Source organism: Cheilinus undulatus, linkage group 15 (genome assembly GCF_018320785.1).
Source record: "Cheilinus undulatus linkage group 15, ASM1832078v1, whole genome shotgun sequence".
NCBI classification, from domain to species: Eukaryota; Metazoa; Chordata; class Actinopteri; order Labriformes; family Labridae; genus Cheilinus; species Cheilinus undulatus.
Genome location: NC_054879.1, coordinates 6,269,305 through 6,287,971, shown reverse-complemented (window position 1 = coordinate 6,287,971; position 18,667 = coordinate 6,269,305). Strand labels below are relative to the sequence as shown.

Sequence of the window (18,667 nt, the reverse complement as noted above, 5' to 3'; positions counted from 1 at the left end):
ATTTGATTCATTCCTACAGCCCTGGTGTTTGTTTTTTGCTGATTTATTTTCATTCATCATTTATTTTTTTTAAATGTTAGAGGTGTTCAAGTTCTAAAAATACATGTGATACAGATGTGGAAAAATCAGTGAATAATCATATCTGATTAAAGTGATCTTCATACCAATCAAGGTCATCAGGACTATGATTTTTGCCATTATTGAGCATCCTGAACATCCAGTTCTCCCACTAACAGTAAATATTTATGTGACAAGACATTCCCTTTAACAACTACATAAGTTAAGAGTTTGTCTGTAAATTTCTTTTTATTGTAGCTTTAAACCTTTGAGGCTTCGATGAAGACGCTGCACAATAAACTTTGTTTTAGTGATGCTTCTGCAGTCGTGAGTCTCTTTGATATTAGAAAGTACAAGAATGATCAAAATTTTAATGCTAAAAGTAAAAATTAAATTAAACACAATCCTTTTGAAACTTCTTTATTCCACTAAACCAAAAACCTTGTTTCCTGCAGCCTAACCCATACCCTGCTCTCCTGTGGTGATTTTGCACATAAGAGCCAAAATAAACCATTTCCTAATCTGTCAAACTTCTCGATTCTTTTTAAAAGAAACACCACCACTCCCCTCTTCTTGACCCTAGATTACAACAAACAAACAGTGTCTCTGCTAACTACACAAGCATGCTTTATCTTCAAGGAGAAGTTGTATTTAGACAGCGTACTCACAATGAATGCACAAACACAACCACAGAACATTGCTTAACCTTGCCTCTTCCCTAGACACCTCTGAATCCAGACCACACACAAACACAGAATGAGCAGCAGTAAACGGTGCTAAGCAGTCGAGCCGGGATAGAAGACAGGTCGCTGCATTATTTATGGCTCTCTGCCACGTTTGGTATTGCATCTTGATAACACCTATTCAGCAACTTTTTCCCCGCATGCACATACCTGCACGTTCATATTAAATGGAATAAAACCTCCACAGAAATGCATGCGCAGCAACATGCACACGCACGGATAAATGCACACACTTTGGAGCTGCTCTGCAAAGGCATTGAACTTGTTTGTTGGCCCCAAATGCAAATTTTCTGACCTTGTTTCTAAACTCTCTTCCAGATTCATTTCCCCTCTGAGCAGGGAGTCTGATCTGACTCTAAAGAGACACTTTCCAGCGTGTCACAATCGATTTGCTAGTCAGTGAGAACTTTGCTGAGTTGGACCACAGTCTGCATTCATTTCTACTGGCGAAGACCCATAATGAAGGTGTGTGATTATTTAAGAAGGTGTGCTCCAACCAAAGAGCTTTCAAAAAACGAGGCTTTTATTTTGAAGCTTTTATCCACCAGCAGTGGGATAAAGTGCCCAAAATAGTTCAGTTACTCAAACATTCTCACTCTGTGACCTTGTTGGAAAGAGGTCCCTGAATTTAACAATCAATAAACACTGGAAATCAAAGCCTGAGGGGATAAAATGCTAATTTTACCATTGATTTCTTTCATTTTCTACTGCATGCATTTTAAGCAGGATGGCTTAGTTCCAGCATTATAAAACACTCACAAAAAGCTTCCAGCGTTGTTGCCTCCAATGGTAGAACTAGAGATGCATTTGTAGTAAAAAGATTGAGTTTGGCTTGGGGAATACGCGGAACACTGAAAATAATGGGCTAAATGTCTTTTTTGGATCAAACCCGAGGAGCTTTTAGTCACAGAAACCTGGGAAACTTCAGGAGCAAGGAAAGAGAGAGAGAATGGGAGGAGGAGGCAGCGCAGGATGAAGGAAAGAAAGGGAGAGTAATGCCAGAACATCTGTCTTCCATCATCTGAAAAGAGAAAGTCAGCAGCTCAGTAAAGCCCACTGGACAGAAAATACAACTCTCACACTCACCCACATATGTACACACACAAACAGGTGGGGCTGTGCATTCTCCAGGTGCCCCGCATTAAACCACAGTGGAAAACTACAGAGAGAAAACAGCCAGTGTGTGTTTGGATGTGTGAGAAATCAAGAGCGAGAGGGCGGACGGCTACAAAGGATATGAGAAACAAAAGGAGAGAAAGGACATGAAGGCTCATAAAAAAAGAAGGATGGATGTGTCATCCAGAAACAGAAGTGACATCAGAGCACGCCTCTTAACTCAGCGGCAGAGACGCCGGCTGATCTGTGGGGCTTTAGAGAGCAGAGAGAGAAGATGCAGTGAAAGATTAAAGGTCAATAACAGAGAAAGGAGCAGAAATATGACTGAAGGAGACGAGGATGAGAAGCAGGGAAGTGACAAAAAGAGAAGTCTGACTGAAAGTAGTGACTACAGGGAAGAGTTCTAGATTATGTTTCATGAAGGGCCGGTTCACTGCAGCTGGAGTGGACAACCATCAGCTTCAATTTACACATAGTGTGATGGATGATTCCTAATCCTGATTAATGTCCTTATCTTAAGCACAAAATACTGAAGTATTGTTAATGGGTGACAACTCCCCAACATTATCAAGCAGATTCAATGAAAACCCCACCAAACATGCTTCCTTTTTCATTACCAGCATACTGAAGGGACAGTTGACTTAAGGATGTACAGTATGAGGCACTTTTAAGATAGACTAATAAAAACCACTTAAAACACATAACACACACACATAGAACAAGCACAGGACGGAGTCTGTATCACAGCAGTGCCGCGCCACAGGAAGCAGCAAGAAGTGAGTTTATCAGCTACAGGGGATGCAAGAGAGCAGAAACTGAAGGAAGGCTAATATGAGTAAGCATGGTGGGCCCAGAGGAGGGGCAGGGTGAGGGGTAGGGTAGCTTGGTGCTCAAGTGCTTGAAAAAAAACTGTGAAAGTGCCCTTTTGGATGCTGCTACAGTACCGTACTGGAAGACTCTTTGGTACAAAAGACATGACAAAGTGCCCTGTTGGATGTCCAGATGGTACAAGGTGCCCTTTTGGATGCTTCTGTGGTACGAAAGACCTGATAAAATTCCCCTTTTGGATGTTCATATGGTACAAAACCATGATAAAGTGCCCTGTTGGATGTCCAGATGGTACAAAGTACTCTATTTGAAGCCCCTGTGGTACAAAAGACATGATAAAGTGCCTTTTAGAGGCCCCTTTGGTACAAAAGCATAACAAAGTGTCCTCTTGGATGTCCTTATGGTACAAAAGCATCAAAAGCATGATAAAGTGCCCTCTTGTAGGTCCTGATGATACAAATTACTCTGTTGGATGCCCCTGTGATACAAAAGACATGACAAATTGCCCTCTTGGGTATTCTTATGGTACCAAAGCAACAAAAATATGACAAAGTGCTCTTTTGGTTGCCCTTATGGAACAAAAGCATGACAAAGTGGTCTCTTAGATGTCCTGATAATACAAGGTACTCTATTGAAAGCCCCTGCGGTAGAAAAAAAACATGACAAATGCCCTCTTGGATTCCTGTGTGGAGCAAAGACCTCTATTGGAAGCCCCTGTGGTTAAAAAAAAAAAAAGACATGACAAAGTGCTCTCTTGGATGCCCCTATTGTACAAAGCATGACAAAGATGCCTCCTTGATGTCTCTCACTGAAAGCCTCGATGGTACCAACAGAATCACAAAAGCCCTCTTTTAAGTCTCTATGGTACAAACACATGATAAAGTGTCCTCAATGCATCTTAATTTGAGATCATTTCAAGTAACAAATGTTGAAAGATTATCCGGCTCATACAGTAATGTCTGTAAACTTTGTGGTTCCAGCTCAGATTTCCTCCTCAACATTGTACACACTGTAGCATGTTTTCATCAAGTAAGTGTATAAGGCAGGCCATGGGTTGTGTCTTTATGAAATAATAACAGAAAGCACCGAAAACTAAGTTTGCTGACAGCTTCAGTTTTGGCTTTCTTGGTTTTACAGTTCAATCAGTGAAATTCTGAATAAGGTCTGTAAACCATCAGCGCTCAGTGGCAGGGAGCTCTGGATGGTAAGGGATGCAGACTACAGGAGTATGTGAGCCAACTAAGGGTCCCTCTGGTCCTCAAGTTTCCATATAAATTTCTTTCTCTCTTATTCAGACCTGGTGTCTCTGTCTGCAGAATTTTTTCCTCTGTTTATTCCAGTCCAGATAAGGATCCTTTTGTATCCACAGAGTGTAATATTTGTGGTAAAAATTGTTCATATTTTGGTCTGGTAGTGAAGCAGCTGATCAGAGCGCTGCAGGCAGAGGAACACATGTGGTGTGTCAAAGTAGGGCTAAACAAAGTGGCTGAGAAATTCTTCAACTATAGTCAATCTTAACTGAAAGGTCAAGGGTTCGATCCCCCACTCCTGCAGTCACATGTCCATGTGCCCTCGGGTAAGATATTCGACCGTGAATCACTGCTATGTCACTGTTGTGTGAATGTGTATGAGTGAGATTAGTTCTCCCTCAACTTTTATTAAAGAAATTGTTACACTCAGGGTGTAAGAAGCCAAAAATGGCAACAAACATTAATCACAATAAAATAATAATTTCCCAAACTTCTGGCATTAATTTGTTAATGGAGATCAGATCTGATCATAGATATATCAAATATTAAATAATTTCGAGGAATTTAACCCTTTTAAAAGTCAGCTTATGTGTGAAAAAACACTGATGTTTTTTAATCTAAACACACAAAAAACAAAATATTTTTCACAACATGCAAATTGCATTTCCTTAAAGGAGATTATCACAGCCTTGAATATGTTAGCAGAGAGCAAAAAAATGAATTTTATGCAAAATCTTTTTTCGATTTTAGAGATTTAAAAAATATCAAACTCAGGGGGTAAGTGGTCAAAAACTGAAATACTATAAATTTAAAACAATTTTAACTTTTTCTGCATTGATTATTTTAAACAAGACCAGACCTGATCATAAATATAAAATATTGATTAATTTTTATGTCTTAACCCTTTAAATGCCAGTGCACAAAAACACTGATGTTTGTGATCTAAAGCAGTGGTTCTAAACTGCTCTAGCCTCAGGACCTACCAATATCTTTGACCAAAAATTTCCATAAATGTTCAACAACACATGTTAACATAAATCAAAATGTTGCACTAAAGATCTTGGATTGAACAGAATTTATGACAGGAACAAGAGACAGGGCAAAACCCGCAGCTTACAACCCCCTTTCATCTTGATATCATGTAAATTTTAGCCAATTTTCCAGAGATCTTGAGAAATCCCTTCATTAACATGGTAAAAGCAGCACTTTTATTACAAGAAAATGAGATAAATATGTTGGAATTTCAATAAAACATTTAAATTTACCCACTGTCACAATAAAACAGAGTAAAATAAACAGTGCAGTCACATGTTCATCATAGACTCTTGCCATCATTTTTTTCCAGACACACATTTGCGACCAACTGAAAACTGCTCCACGACCCACTTTTGGGCCCCGACCCACCAGCTGAGAAACTCTGATCTAAAGAACACAAATAATCAAGTATATTTTTATTTGCTACACACAAATTGAATTTCCTTGAAAGGGATTGTCACAGCTTTTTACAACAGTGGAAACCAGGACAAAATCATGCAGTTTCCCCACAAACAAAAAAGCCTACCCTCTAACATGTATAGTGTTACATTAACACAGTCAAAATAATCAAAAAAGAAAACAAAAAATGACCAAATAAGTTGGAAAAAATGGCTTGTACAACCTCTGTGTGCTAATACTGGAGGCCTCTCAATTTAGCAGCCTTTAGGATCAGTGTGTGAATGTGGGTTAATGGGTGTGAAGGGATTTATGTGACCTGCAGACCTGGCCCAGATTATTTGTAGTATTTGTGGTGGGGTGGCAATTTATTTTATTTTATTTTATTTTATTTTGATTTTTTATTTAAATTTTTTTTTTTTTTTTTTTTTTTTTTTTTAACATTATTATTATGCTATTTTATTTATTTTTTTTAATTATGGTCTTTACCCGCCCTCTTTGTAAACTGCTTGAGATAACTTCCTTTATGAATTGCCACAATTTAAACAAAGATTGATTGATTGATCTATTGATTGATCTATTGATACATTAACCAGGAGAGCACTAAACAAGCTCAAGTCCATTTACCGTTAACCAATATGGCGTACCTTGATCCCACAGATGTGTTTTAAGTTTCCTGAACTTTGGGTAACAAACACACCTGTCCTCTGCGGTGAATAACCCAGCTTCAGTGCAGGCGCTCTATCCAGTATTCTCTTATTGGAGCCACACTATCTGGTAGTATTCCTAGTGTTGACAAGTATCTTATACAGCCAACTTCAAAGATACCAAACTCTCTGTTTACCATGTTCTCTGACTCTGCATCTCCTACTGTCATCTAAATCACAGGAGTCCCTGTTCTGTTAGTCCTGCAGAGCCAAAGGGCTGCATGTTACTACCCGGTACCTACAGCTACGTTGTGTTTATGCATTCCTCTTCAGGTTTACTCCATTAAACCCAGGGTCAAGTGCTGTTTGTTAAACCTGGAGATCATTCAGATAACCTTATGAGGACTTTTATGGAGGTAATTTAAAACTTTCTCCATTCTTGTTTTCGTTCAGGCTGTCGGTAATCTCTGGAAACTTTGAAAGCAGATACGGGATCTTCAAAAAAGTAATTTCGGTCTTTTATCAGGAACTGCTTCATACTCTATAAAGCTGTTATCAAAGATGTGCACAAAGTTAAAAAAAATGCTGACAAGGGCTAAAACAATAAAGCATACTGCTGACTTCCAGTATAATCTTATAGATCTGGAGTGTTATTTAAGAAAGAGCCGAGGCATTACATCAGACTTTCTAGACGCCTGTGCATGAATGAAGCAAGTGTGAAAGGATTTCCAACTGTTGCTGAGAGAGTGGAATGATTGGAAACATCCTCATGGCATAGACTGTAAGACAGAATAAACAAAAGCAACAAGAAGAGGATGAACGAGTACAAAGATTTCCCACCGTGACAGAGCGAGGCGTAAAGAAGGTGAGGTAAGGTTTCTTAATCGGAGCAAGGGAAAACACCGACGGAGGGAGGTGTGGAGAAAGAGATGGAGCGCGCTATTAAAGGAGAGGTGAAGTGCCATGAAAAGAGGAAAACAACACGATGATTCAGCGTGAAGGGAGAGACAAAAAAGAAAACAACCTGTGGCCTCTCACGGCACTGCTCCGCAGGGATGGCCGCACAAGGCTTAGCATGCATGCTAACTCACACAGACACATTTTCCTCTGTGTTAAGGTTTGAAAAAGAAGCAAAGCAGGCGAATGTCCTCATCTGAAGGAGTTCCATGATCTCCCTTTTTTCCCCTGTGGACATTTTTCCATCATGAGTGTTCAAAAACATGAATACACACCCACACAAACACACAAATGGATCCCTCCATCCTCTCTAATTACTCCGGCCATTACCAATGAAGACACTGGAATACTAACAGTTTACTAATGACATGATAACTGTAATTAGAACATCCTGCTGGAGACCCACTAATTGTCCTGTCCTTTTTACAGACGAGGAAGAGAGGAAGAGAGGAAGGTTAATTAGCTTAATGTTTATTCGGTCACTGAAAACATTGTTGATGTCGGTGGACTCGCTCCTCTCTTGTTTAAGCACGATAATTCTAATGATGACCAGAGTCATGTCCTCTTATTGATTCCCAAATTTGTTCTGTGCATATTCCTCCGGCTGTTTTGCATATGCTCTCCAGAGAGCTGTCGCTGTGTTACTTAACCATGGCTTCACAAATGGAAAATAAAACACAGCAGTCTGAATCAGTAGATGAATAGGGATAACCCTTAATCCAAAAGCTGCTGGAGAACACCTGCTGCCTGCAAGCTAATTAAAACAAAATCCATTTTGGAAGAAAGTCTCCTGCAAAGTGTCACCTGACGCAGATGTGCATAATCAGATGTCACATACAGAAATATCAACCTCAGTGAAATATAGGATGAAAATATCTACATTTCAGTGGGTGTATATTCTGTCATGACCTCTTTGGAAGAAATGCTTCAGAAGTCCACAAGCTGGAATCCAATCAAACATTGTACCAGTGTCATTTCTGAAGATAATACGTCAGAATATGTTTTCTTTTGCATAAACTATCATCAGAGTATTTATCAATGGCATGCTTTACCTTGGCCAGAGGGCCAGAGGAGAGGAATAAATCCTGGGCGGGTTTACTGCAGGTGGCTCCACTCAACTACTCCGTCACACTCGGCTGCTTCCCCCCTCTTCCACTAATGTCCTCTCATGCTCCCTCCTCACACTCACTCCCTACTCTACATAATCCAACACCTTTGTTTTTCTCGCTCTCCCTGGACCAACTAGGGCAGCACAGATGCAACAGTTGAACATCAGCCAGTAGCAGCCATGCTGACTAACATCGGAAAATAGTGCAGCACGAATTGACGTCAGTATGCATTTTTATTTCTGTTAGGCAAAATACATGTAATGCTGGCATCATGTACACTAAACTGCTGATTCAAAGAAGAGGCTTTGTTGATTTTCATGGTCAAACTCACTAGAAAAAGTTGGTATAGAGTTGCACCAAAAGAAGGAATGAGAAAAATATTTTTATCAATATCAGCTAAATCATTTTGAACATCATTATTGGCACTAATTTCCCAATCAGTGCATCTTTAATACTGCCCCAATTAACGAGCTTTTGCTTAATCATTTCAGTCAGTACGTTTACATGCAACAACAGAAAGTTAAACTGCTAATCCAGCTTATACTAGACTTTTAGAATGCATGAAAGCATGTCTGGCTGAAATTGTCTTTATTCAAATTTCTCTAACTCTGACTATCAAACCTGGATACAGTAAATACAGTACTGTGCCTCTGCTTTAGGCATGTTTAGGCCAAAAACTGAGGCTGCAGTAAAGCCTAGGTTAGGCTAGTAAGCTTCCTTAGGGGAACCATCAGAAAGGACTAACACAACCCTGGTCATGCTCTGGATGTCTTTGAACATAACCAGAGGCATGGGAGAAATTTGTTGAAAGAATAACAAAGTCAGCAGCATAAGGGTGGAGGAAGGGATGGATGTGGCGAGGGAGCACAGTCTAGGGTACCCTTTTGGAGGGTTAGTAGGATTGAAACAAGACCCATGCTTGTCATGCTGTTTTTGTCCAGAGGGCCCAAAAACCACCAGATTTAAGCCAGTATTTACAGTTTATTGATTGATTGTAAATTGGGCAGAACTTATAGGCATTGTTGGGCCAAAAACTGAGGGATCAGTAAGGCCTGGATTTGGCAAGTTAGCTTCCTGAGGGCACCATCAGGCAGGAATGAGGACTGATACAACCCTGGTTACGCTCTGGATGTCTTTGCACAAAACCAGGTGCATGGGGAAATAATCTGTTTATTAAAAACAAACAAACAAACAAACAAAGTCGGCACCTTTAGGGCAGAGTTAGGGGTGGATTTGGCAAGCATGGCCTAAGGTACTGCCTGGATTGCCACAGGACCCTGTTTGTGCTGTTGGCATCCAGAGGGCCCAAAAACTGCCAGATTTATGCCAGTATGTACAGTTTATTAATTGCTTGTAAATATATAGTACTGGACAGGACTTACAGGCATGCTTGGGCCAAAAACTGAGGCTAAAGTAAGGCGCAGATGTGACAAATAGGCCACCTGAAGGCACCATTGAACAGAAGGGAGGACTGACACAATCCTACTGTGCTCTGGATGTCTTTGCATATTACCAGGGGCAAGGGGAAATAACCAAACTTAGGCTACTGTCTGGATTGCCACAAGACCCTGGTTGTGCTGTTGTCATCCAGAGGGCCCAAAACACCACCAGCCATCTCCAGGCTCTTCACCAGGGGTGAAAAGGCCCAGACAAAAGAGATGCTGTCAAGCTTGACCTTGGCTGCCAAGCAACACACGTGTTGACATGAGTCCATGGGTCATGGCACATCGGTCCCATAATGGGCCCCACAATGCCCCCTCCATGCCTAAAACCTCTGCACATGACTGTATATACCTCAATCAAACCAGACAGGACAAGATGTTCTGCACGTGCTCCACAGTCCATGCCAGGCTTTGATAAACAGCAGAAATGCTAAGTATAGCAGGAGTCACATTGTCGACTGTCTTAGGATATCTATAATCATCAACAGCTCAAGCATGAATGAAATGCACACAGCAACACTTCCTCATATTTAGCTGCTTTAAACTGATTAACAAGGTCAACAGGAGCAGTTACTGGCTGAGAGGGGCATCTAGACAGATTTCCATCGATGAATCAGTTCTCCCTTGGTGCCTGAATACTACAGGACAAGGACAGTAGCCTGGTTAAATATCCTGATGGAGCTATGACTGTAGCTGTGGACTTAACTGTGCATGCAAACATCCTGAGTTGTCTTTGACAAAGTCACACAGCATCGGTTAAGCATTTCCTGATGGCCTTTTGTGTATGTGAATCATCTCGCACATATGATCATAATAAAGAACGACTCACATAGGGGGAGAAGGATCAGAGAAAGTAACAGAAGACACAGGAAATGCACAAATAAACATGTGCGGATGAGCAGATTTCTCAGACACTAATTGCCTTTTTCCTTTTTATAGCCATCTGTATGATATTCTGCTCTTACTACTGAGCATTGAACTCTCTCTCTCTCCTTTTTTCTGACTTACACTGATGTATCTGCAGCCTTTCTGAAGTTTTCTTGCCAATCTGAATGCTTTTAGTAATTAAAGTGAGATGAGAAATTATAGCCTGATTCATATTTTTAGAAAACATTTTTTTCTATATTTCAGGAAACATCTGACACCAAGCTGAGCGAGTGTGTCAGTTGCAGTGAGTCGATTCATTATGCAGCGAGCTAAAACAGGGTATAACCCCACTGTGTGAACAAATGACATGGTTGGTTTGTTTTATTGATTGGCGATTGGAGCTTACAAAGCATTATGGGCCACACCAATGTAACTTTTAATTGTTACAAGCTGGCCCCATGGGGCAACAAGAGGCCTGAATATGTTACATGTGAGGATTGGATTCAAGCTGGGAAATATTGTAAGCTTTAGGAGTGACAGTCTCTCTCTGGACATACAAGTTTATTATATTATAACAATATTTAGACTGATCCATCAAAAAGAAAATTAAGTGACTAATGTTTTGACGCTTCATGACTAATTTCGATGATTTTTCCAGGAAAAACTGTCAAACCTATGGTGCGTTCCAGTATTTTAGGATAAATAAAGTAGGGTTTTGTGACAAAAGAAGCAAATAAAAAATATTGATGACAAGTTTTCATAGTTTTCTAACATCTTACATGCAAAATGATTTATAAGCAGCCAATAAAATAAAGATTTATTTTAAAAGCTTTTCCTATGGTTTCAGGTCCTTTTTTATCACAGTGACTTAACCCAGTGGTTCTAAACTAGTCTGGCCCCATCATCTCTTTAATGAAACCCAAATTTCTGAAATTGAAGCCACTCAAATGTTCTCATTGAAGTTCTTCAATTTGGACCTTTGACTGTACAAAACATGAGAAGACATGCTTGCAAGTAGGGATGCATGATGGTTAATTTTCCATGGTGTCCAGTGGACTTATATCTAAAAATTAATTTAAGCCAACTCTGGTATCAGTACTGATGTATAAATGTAGTTCACACCTCAGACTTTAAAACCAATTTAAAGTTACAGGAATAGAGATGAACAAAGAAGACTTCAGCTGATGTAGATCTGTTTGTTTTACATAAAAATCCACAGACTTTTTGGAACCTGCAGCCAATTTTTTCACCTGATGTAAGCCGAAATTTACAGCTAATGTATAGCTTGTAAATACACAGAACTGTGCAGGCCTTTAAGGCATGTTTTGATCTACAATTAAGGCTGAAGTAAGGCATAGATGTTGAGAGAAAGCCTCATAATGGCACTGTTAGACCCTGGCAGTGCTCTGATAATCTTTGCATATCACCAGAGTCATAGAGAAGTAATCTGTTAAACAAAAAAAAACAAAAAAAAAAAAAAACACACACACACAAAGTCCACACCTTTAGTGTGAAGTTAGGGGTGGATGTGGCAAGTAAGCATGGCCTAGGGGACCATCAATGTGGGTAGTAGGATTGTCACGAGCCCCTGGACAAGCTGTGAATGTCTCAAGGATCTGAAAACCACCGGCGGTCTCATCGGGGTGAAAAGGCCCAGACAAAACAGAGGCTGTCAAGCTTGACTCTGGCCCTCCTTCTACCACTCTCCAGCCCTGGCACATCAGGCCCTGTGATGTTTATGCATACACGCCTAAAACGTATGCACACTACTATATATGCATGTACAGTATTTTTTAAGTATTTATTTTGGGTGCTTTTTGCCTTCATTAGAGAGACAGGACAGTAGAAAGAGCTGGAAACAGGCATGAGGAAGTGCAGGACGAGAACGGTAGAACAAAGCCACAAGCTGAACTCCATCCTGGGCTACCCATGTACACTGGGCCAGCCTAACTAAAAGGTCTTCTACGCCCTTTGATTCATAATAATTGGTAGAAATTTCCATATCCTTTGAAGCTAATATCTTCCTTGCTGATAACAGAATGCTTCCCTATTAGAAGCATCTTATTTTCCTCTTTTTTGCCATGGTAATGAATAAAATTGGGTTGTTTTCTGGAGAGCTAGAGAAATACAAACATTCCCATGGGAAAACCAGCTTTGTCATCTCATAACAAGATAAAAAAGGTTTTCATAAAACAACCAAAATTTTCTAGTTGTCATGCCAAACAGAGTAGAATAAAAATAATGAACTTTGACATAATTTTCCCAGACACATTTGTGACCCACCAGATGAGAAAAACCAAACTGACCAGCGCTCTTGATTCCTGCAGCCATACTGTAGTTCCTTGGTTCTCATCTGGTGGGTCAGGACCGAAAAGGCCATTTTCAGTGAGGTCACTGATGTGTGCTTAGATTAAAACTGTGGCAGAAGTCTTTTATATGCTTTTATTTTGAAGGATACGTCTCCATCTCTTTCTTTTGTCACATATTTTGTTCCACCTCAAGCTCAAACCTCCCATTTTTCTAAATAAAACCCTTTGGTTATGATTGGAAAATCTAAGAACTTTGGGTCCATATCTGTTGTTTAGGAGGTAATGATGGATCCTGACACTAGACCAGTTGAGAACCACAGCTGTACCTCATATTAGTGGTTCTCAATATTGGGGTCAGGACCCCCATGGGGGTTACGAGACACTGAGAGGGGGTTGCATGATGCCCTAAAAAAACTAAGAATATTTTTAGTGCCATTTTACACCAATTTTGTTAAACTTTAACCAGTTTTGATAATTTTCCCCAACAATTTTACCAATTTTAACACATTTATGCCACTTAAAACCAATTTTTCCCATTTCAAACCCTTTCCAACACTTTTTTCAACCTGTTTTTACCACTTCTAAACCAAGTCTTGCCACTTTGCACCTATTGTTGCCCCTGTTGACCCATTATTGCCTCTATTAACCACTTTTTACCGCATTTTACGTCCATTTCAACCACATTTCACTCTTTGATATGCTCATTTTTACCAGTTTAATGCATTTCTGCCAATTTCTTTTTCTGTCTTAGTTAACCCTTTTTGCCAATTTACATCAATTTTTCATCTCATTTCACCAAATTTTCCACCCATTTTTGCCAATTTAAAGTCATTTCGGTCTCTTTTAACCTCCCCTTACCACTATCTATGCCTGTTTTTGCCACTTTACCCAATTTTTGCCACTTTTTCCTTAACTTTTGCCAATTTTATCACATTTTCTACTTTTAAATCCAGTTTCACCACCTTTTCAGCCATTTTTTGCCATTCTTAACTTATTCTAGCCATTTTTAACCTATTTTATTTGTTTTTAACGAGAGGTTAAACCCATTTTAAGAGCGCTATCTACCGTACAAATGATTAAAAATATACTTACTTCTTTGGTTAAAATGGTTATTTTTTAGGTTAAAACTCTCCCCTATATCCCCCCTTAAGGGCGACTTTCAGGCGCAGTGGGGGTCCCCAGTCTCATGCACCTTTATTTTGGGGGTCCTGGGCTGAAAAGGTTGAGAACCCCTGCCTTATATAACCAACAATCAGTTGAAGAATCAAGAAATGCAAACCCTCCAAAACTCCAAACTAGTTCTGTGTGAGATGTTGACTTTCTCCCTGCAAAACCAGGACAAGAAACGCCTCTCCCTGTGTTTCAGACTTTTTACACAACACTGGATCCATGGGAGACATCAGAAGTAGTCCCATAAACCAGTCCTTAACGCATACCTGTGGGCCATCCACCCCTCTGCTCACTAACTCCTGCACTGTTCATCTCAGTGAGCCTGTTTCATCATCCAGCAATTACATCTGAGACTCTATAGAGGCAGACAGCTGGTCTTGAGTGGCCAATTACGTCCGTTTATCTCCCTTCCAGGCACAGCTGTGATCAAACGGAATAAAGAAACAGGATCAAACAGCGCGGCTAAAAAAATCATTCTTCCGTTTCGTTCCCTTCTTTTCTGCAGCTTCCCTGTGCCTGTGTCTGTCTCTGCTGCTTCCTCCCCCCTGCGCTTCCATCCCTCCCTCCTGTCTCCCTCTCTATATATACACACACTTCTCCGCCTCACTATGCTTTTCTTGCTCACGTCTCCGGAGACAACGGAGCAGAGGCATCTGTAAAAGTTTATTGCTGAGGAAGCTTGATCCTGCGGAGCGTACTGCTGAGCATGTGCGCTTCTCAGTGAACCAGTGGGGAGACCTCGAACACAGCTTGAAGGAGTCCCCAGAAAAATGAGGGTTTATTTCTGTCATGATACTCTCTTAGAGCGAAACATGCGAGTGTGTTAACAAATCTTCATAAAAAGTTAGTACGATGACAAAATGACTGGTGCCAAATGAAACATTAAAAAGAAAAAAGTCGATGCTCTGCAATGCAACCTCATCTCCTGTGCACAAACTGTAACCAGCAGCCTTTTAAGCTGCTGATCAAATAGTTGTTATCTCTCTCAGACAGTAGCGTCAGCACGTAAGTGTATCTTCTCTCATTAGAAGTAAGGCAGGATGTAAAGAAAGAAACCCCTGTCCTGCCTGGGCGCGCTGCTTTTCTCCTTAACATTTGGCAGACAGGCCACCAATCCAAGTCATGAGATCTGGAAAAGCCCCGGACAGCCTCCTGAATACCTTCAACTAATCAAACCAACAGCTTCTCTGCTCTCGCTGCTCTCTCGCACTATCATGTTTGGCAGATTTACCCAAAATATCTTACAGCAGCCTTTGGATAAAACCGTAAAATAATCCAAGATGTATTTATTTATTTATTTATGCAATAAAAACAACAGAGTGTCTCATTTTTGTAAGCGCAGGTTTAAAATGGGGGTTCCTATCATAAGGCACGTTTTAAACTGTTCTCCGTTCCCATTGGCTGAGACGCTTTAGTCTCTCTTAAAAGCAGATTTTTCTGCCGTCCTCTAAAGAATTTATTGCCCTGAGTCACCACAGGTGTTTTGCAGCCTTTGACAAAAACAAAACTTCTCGTGCAGCTCAGATGCTCGGAGCATGACAGGGAGTTTTCCCGTCTTCCCCCTGTGCGTAAAGACTGCTTTTACGCGCACCAAAAAAAACACTCAAAACCAGCGTGAAACGCATTAACCCCACACTGTTGGCGTTTCCTTTTCCTTTAAATTGCCTGTACATCACAGATTCTCACATCACCGATGCTGACGGGGTCTTAACCCCTTAAGGTCCACCCAAATTTGGGAACAACGCCTGTCCAGGACATCCCCAAAACGAAATAACTGTTCTTGAACCCTTTGGTGCACATGCATGGGGTTGGTCTCTTTTGAAAGATAACATCCTAATTGTTTTCCAGAAGAATTTAGAATCACTGTAGGTGCTACTACAACTGATTTGTTGTAGTTTGAACATGAGAGTACAAATATTTTAATCCTCGCCTGGCTTTTTTCATCATAAGAGCTAAAAGTGACCTGTGTGAAATGGCTTAATGCAACGTTGAACCACATCGCGCACGCGGACCTCGGAGACAGAGCTCCGCGACCTCACAGGCTGAGCAGAGAAGACTGGGACCTCCGCGCCTCCCTGCCCTCCGGCAGACGGAGTCAGCAGCCTGGACGGATCCCCCGCAACGTCTTCAGGCAGCTGACAATAACAATTAAACTGCAGGCCGTGCTGCATGTAGGTTATCCGTCAGACTAACCTTTTCAACAATATTATTCAACGACATCAAATGGCACATTATTGAGTGTGAGGAAGTCACTTCAGTTCTGTCACAGACCTCTAACACTGACAACAGTCCCACCAGGAATATTCCAGAATCACTGGAGTGGTTTATCCTTATTGAACAGCTCTCCTGAGATCAGGCATTGATTGAGCTGCGGATTAAAATCCACAGACTATGGTTAAGATGTTTGTCACGACAAAAAAAAAAAATCAATACTGATACAACACCGACATCCCAGCATCCTCCAGCTGTTACAGCAGGGATGGAAACGAGCTGCTGAGGTTGCTGCTCGACCGTAAAATCACGTTTGTTAGAAAGTTGTCTGCATTTGTGAACAGTTGACTTTATGGATGAAGCATTGCGCACGAAACTTCTCCATCTCTGTTGCCGATCGAGCGACGTGGGTCGAAGGTGCGGCGCTGGGAGAAGGCAGGACATCCTGCAGCAGGAATCTCCCTCCTAAATGTGCTGGGATGAGTTTATCAGTGTCCCTCGGCAGTGCCATTCTGAATGCATTACCTAGATTAAAGTGGATGCTGTGGTTGCTGCAACCAAGATGCGCGTAAAGGTGATAGTTTCACTAAAGTTTAATCTTCACTCTTATAACTGGTTTGGATTTATGGGGGGGTCTTTAATGAAGACTTGTGATGTGGATTAGGGGAACAAAGAGCGGGTTAACTTCAGTTTATCACCCAGGTGTGACAGAGTGATTTGAGCGGGCAGTAGAAGTGTCAAACTTACCTCCTTCCTCTGATATGACCGCTGAAGGCAAAAGAAAAGCCAGTAAACATCCACAGAGCCATACGAATAAATCCATCTTTTCCCTCTGATGTGAAGAAAAGAAACACCTCTTCTTAGTCTGGTTGTAGTTTTTAGTGTAACTAAGTCCAAACTGCAGTCCAGAGTCCTCTTTTCCTTTCTTTTTCTAACAGTCCTCCTCCTCTGAAGCGCGACACAAGTGTGCCCACAATCTTCCAGAAACGCCGGATTGCGTTTACTGGGCTTTCCAGGAATATGTCGCTTTTCCCACACTGTTTAAACAACCTGGCGCTTTTGCTGAAGCCAATCTGTGCCAAAAAATCAGCGCAATTTTCATTCTAAACGCAATATTAAAGCCACAAGATCCATAGCGGTGCGCACAGTCCCTGTCAGTCACAACGCGCGTGGGAATATATACCTCGTTGACACACTCCTTCACAGACCAAGTCTTAAATTAAAGAAAAAAAGTAAAAATCCGGAGTTGGTAACACCAGGAGCGAGCAGGAAATGTGCCAAAAACCATTAACTTTTACAAAACCTGTAAAAAAGTATCATGAGTTTCCTCCTCGTCTTTATTAAACATCCAAAAATCTTCTTCTCCGGCTCTCTTTTGAAATTTGCTCATTTACAAGACATGAGCACGTGTATCTGAGAGCTGAATGAATATTTTTCCCATCGATTTCCTCTAAATGTGTAGAACTGCCCCGATAACGCTGCGTTCTTGCGCAAAAGATTTCACCAGATCTCGTGGAAGAGGCAGCGCCGGCGTGCGTAAAGCTGATCGACAGAGAACAAACGTGCAGCCTCTCCGCTCTCCTCTAGCAAACTGTGCGCTTCTTTGCATAAACGCGCTCTGCTGTGCCCGTTTGCTTTCTCTCTCGCGCTCTCTCACTTCTCGACGCTGAGTGTGTGTCCCTCTCTCTCTCTCTCTCTCTCTTCAGTCTCCCGGCAGCTCCGGCAGTGCGCTCCTTCCTCTCCGATCTCTGCCGGGTTTGTGGCAGCAAGCAGGACTGCTCACTCAGTCCCCTGTCTCCATGTGCGTGCACGCGGTGCGCGAGCGCGTGTATCGGATTACAGTAGGCACCTCGGCCCGCCTCCGTGTAGCCCCTCACTGATTAAAGAGCAGTTTCATCTCCTTTCTCTTTTCGCCTCACCCACTTCTGCCTCTCTCTTCTCCATCTGATTCATTTCAAAAGTGTCTCTCTCCGCATGTCTGACATTTCTCTCCTTTTCATTCTTTATCTGGGTACTCCTTTACTTTTTTGTCTCCCCATCAGTCTCTCCTCTTCCTTTACATTCCTGTCCGTTTCTCTGGAAAATAAAAAGAAAGAGGAGGAGAGAAGAAAGACAGAACACAGGAGAGAAGCGGGCCCTCAGCTCAGTTTTATGTTCTTTGTAGTGAAGCTGGAGAGCTTTAAAGGAACCTGCTGCTGGTTTACAGCATGGCTGAGGAAACAGTGGACACGTGAAGATAATCCAAATGAATGGAAAACATGCATAATCGATTTCTTTAATATGTTACCTGACTAATATTGTTGATTCCATACCAACAGGGCTCTTCTTTCTACTATAGGTTTTCATAAATTTGCTGAGGGTGGATTCCTGGTTCAGTAGGACCTTTTCAGCCCACGACCCCCACAATAAAGGTGCCAGAGTCTGGGGACCCCCACAGTACCTGAAAGTGGCTAAACACAGCCATGAACATTGAAGAATAGTCATCTGCAGACAAGGTCACCCATAAGGAGGGGGTAAATGGGAGAGCTTG

At 41.4% G+C, this 18,667-nt stretch overlaps 1 protein-coding gene across 3 annotated transcripts in view; it reads right to left on the bottom strand.

Annotated features, from left to right (window-relative positions):
* The window catches only part of LOC121522334 (neuropilin-2-like), a 179,868-nt gene extending 161,988 nt beyond the window's left edge, over window positions 1–17,880 (bottom strand). For all 3 annotated transcript variants that reach the window (XM_041806563.1, XM_041806565.1, XM_041806564.1), the window contains exon 1: window positions 16,885–17,880. In XM_041806563.1, the coding sequence (XP_041662497.1) occupies window positions 16,885–16,960 (76 nt within the window). In that variant the 5' untranslated portion in view covers window positions 16,961–17,880. The remainder of the gene's footprint in view (window positions 1–16,884) is intronic.
* Between the last annotated feature and the right edge of the window lie 787 nt (window positions 17,881–18,667).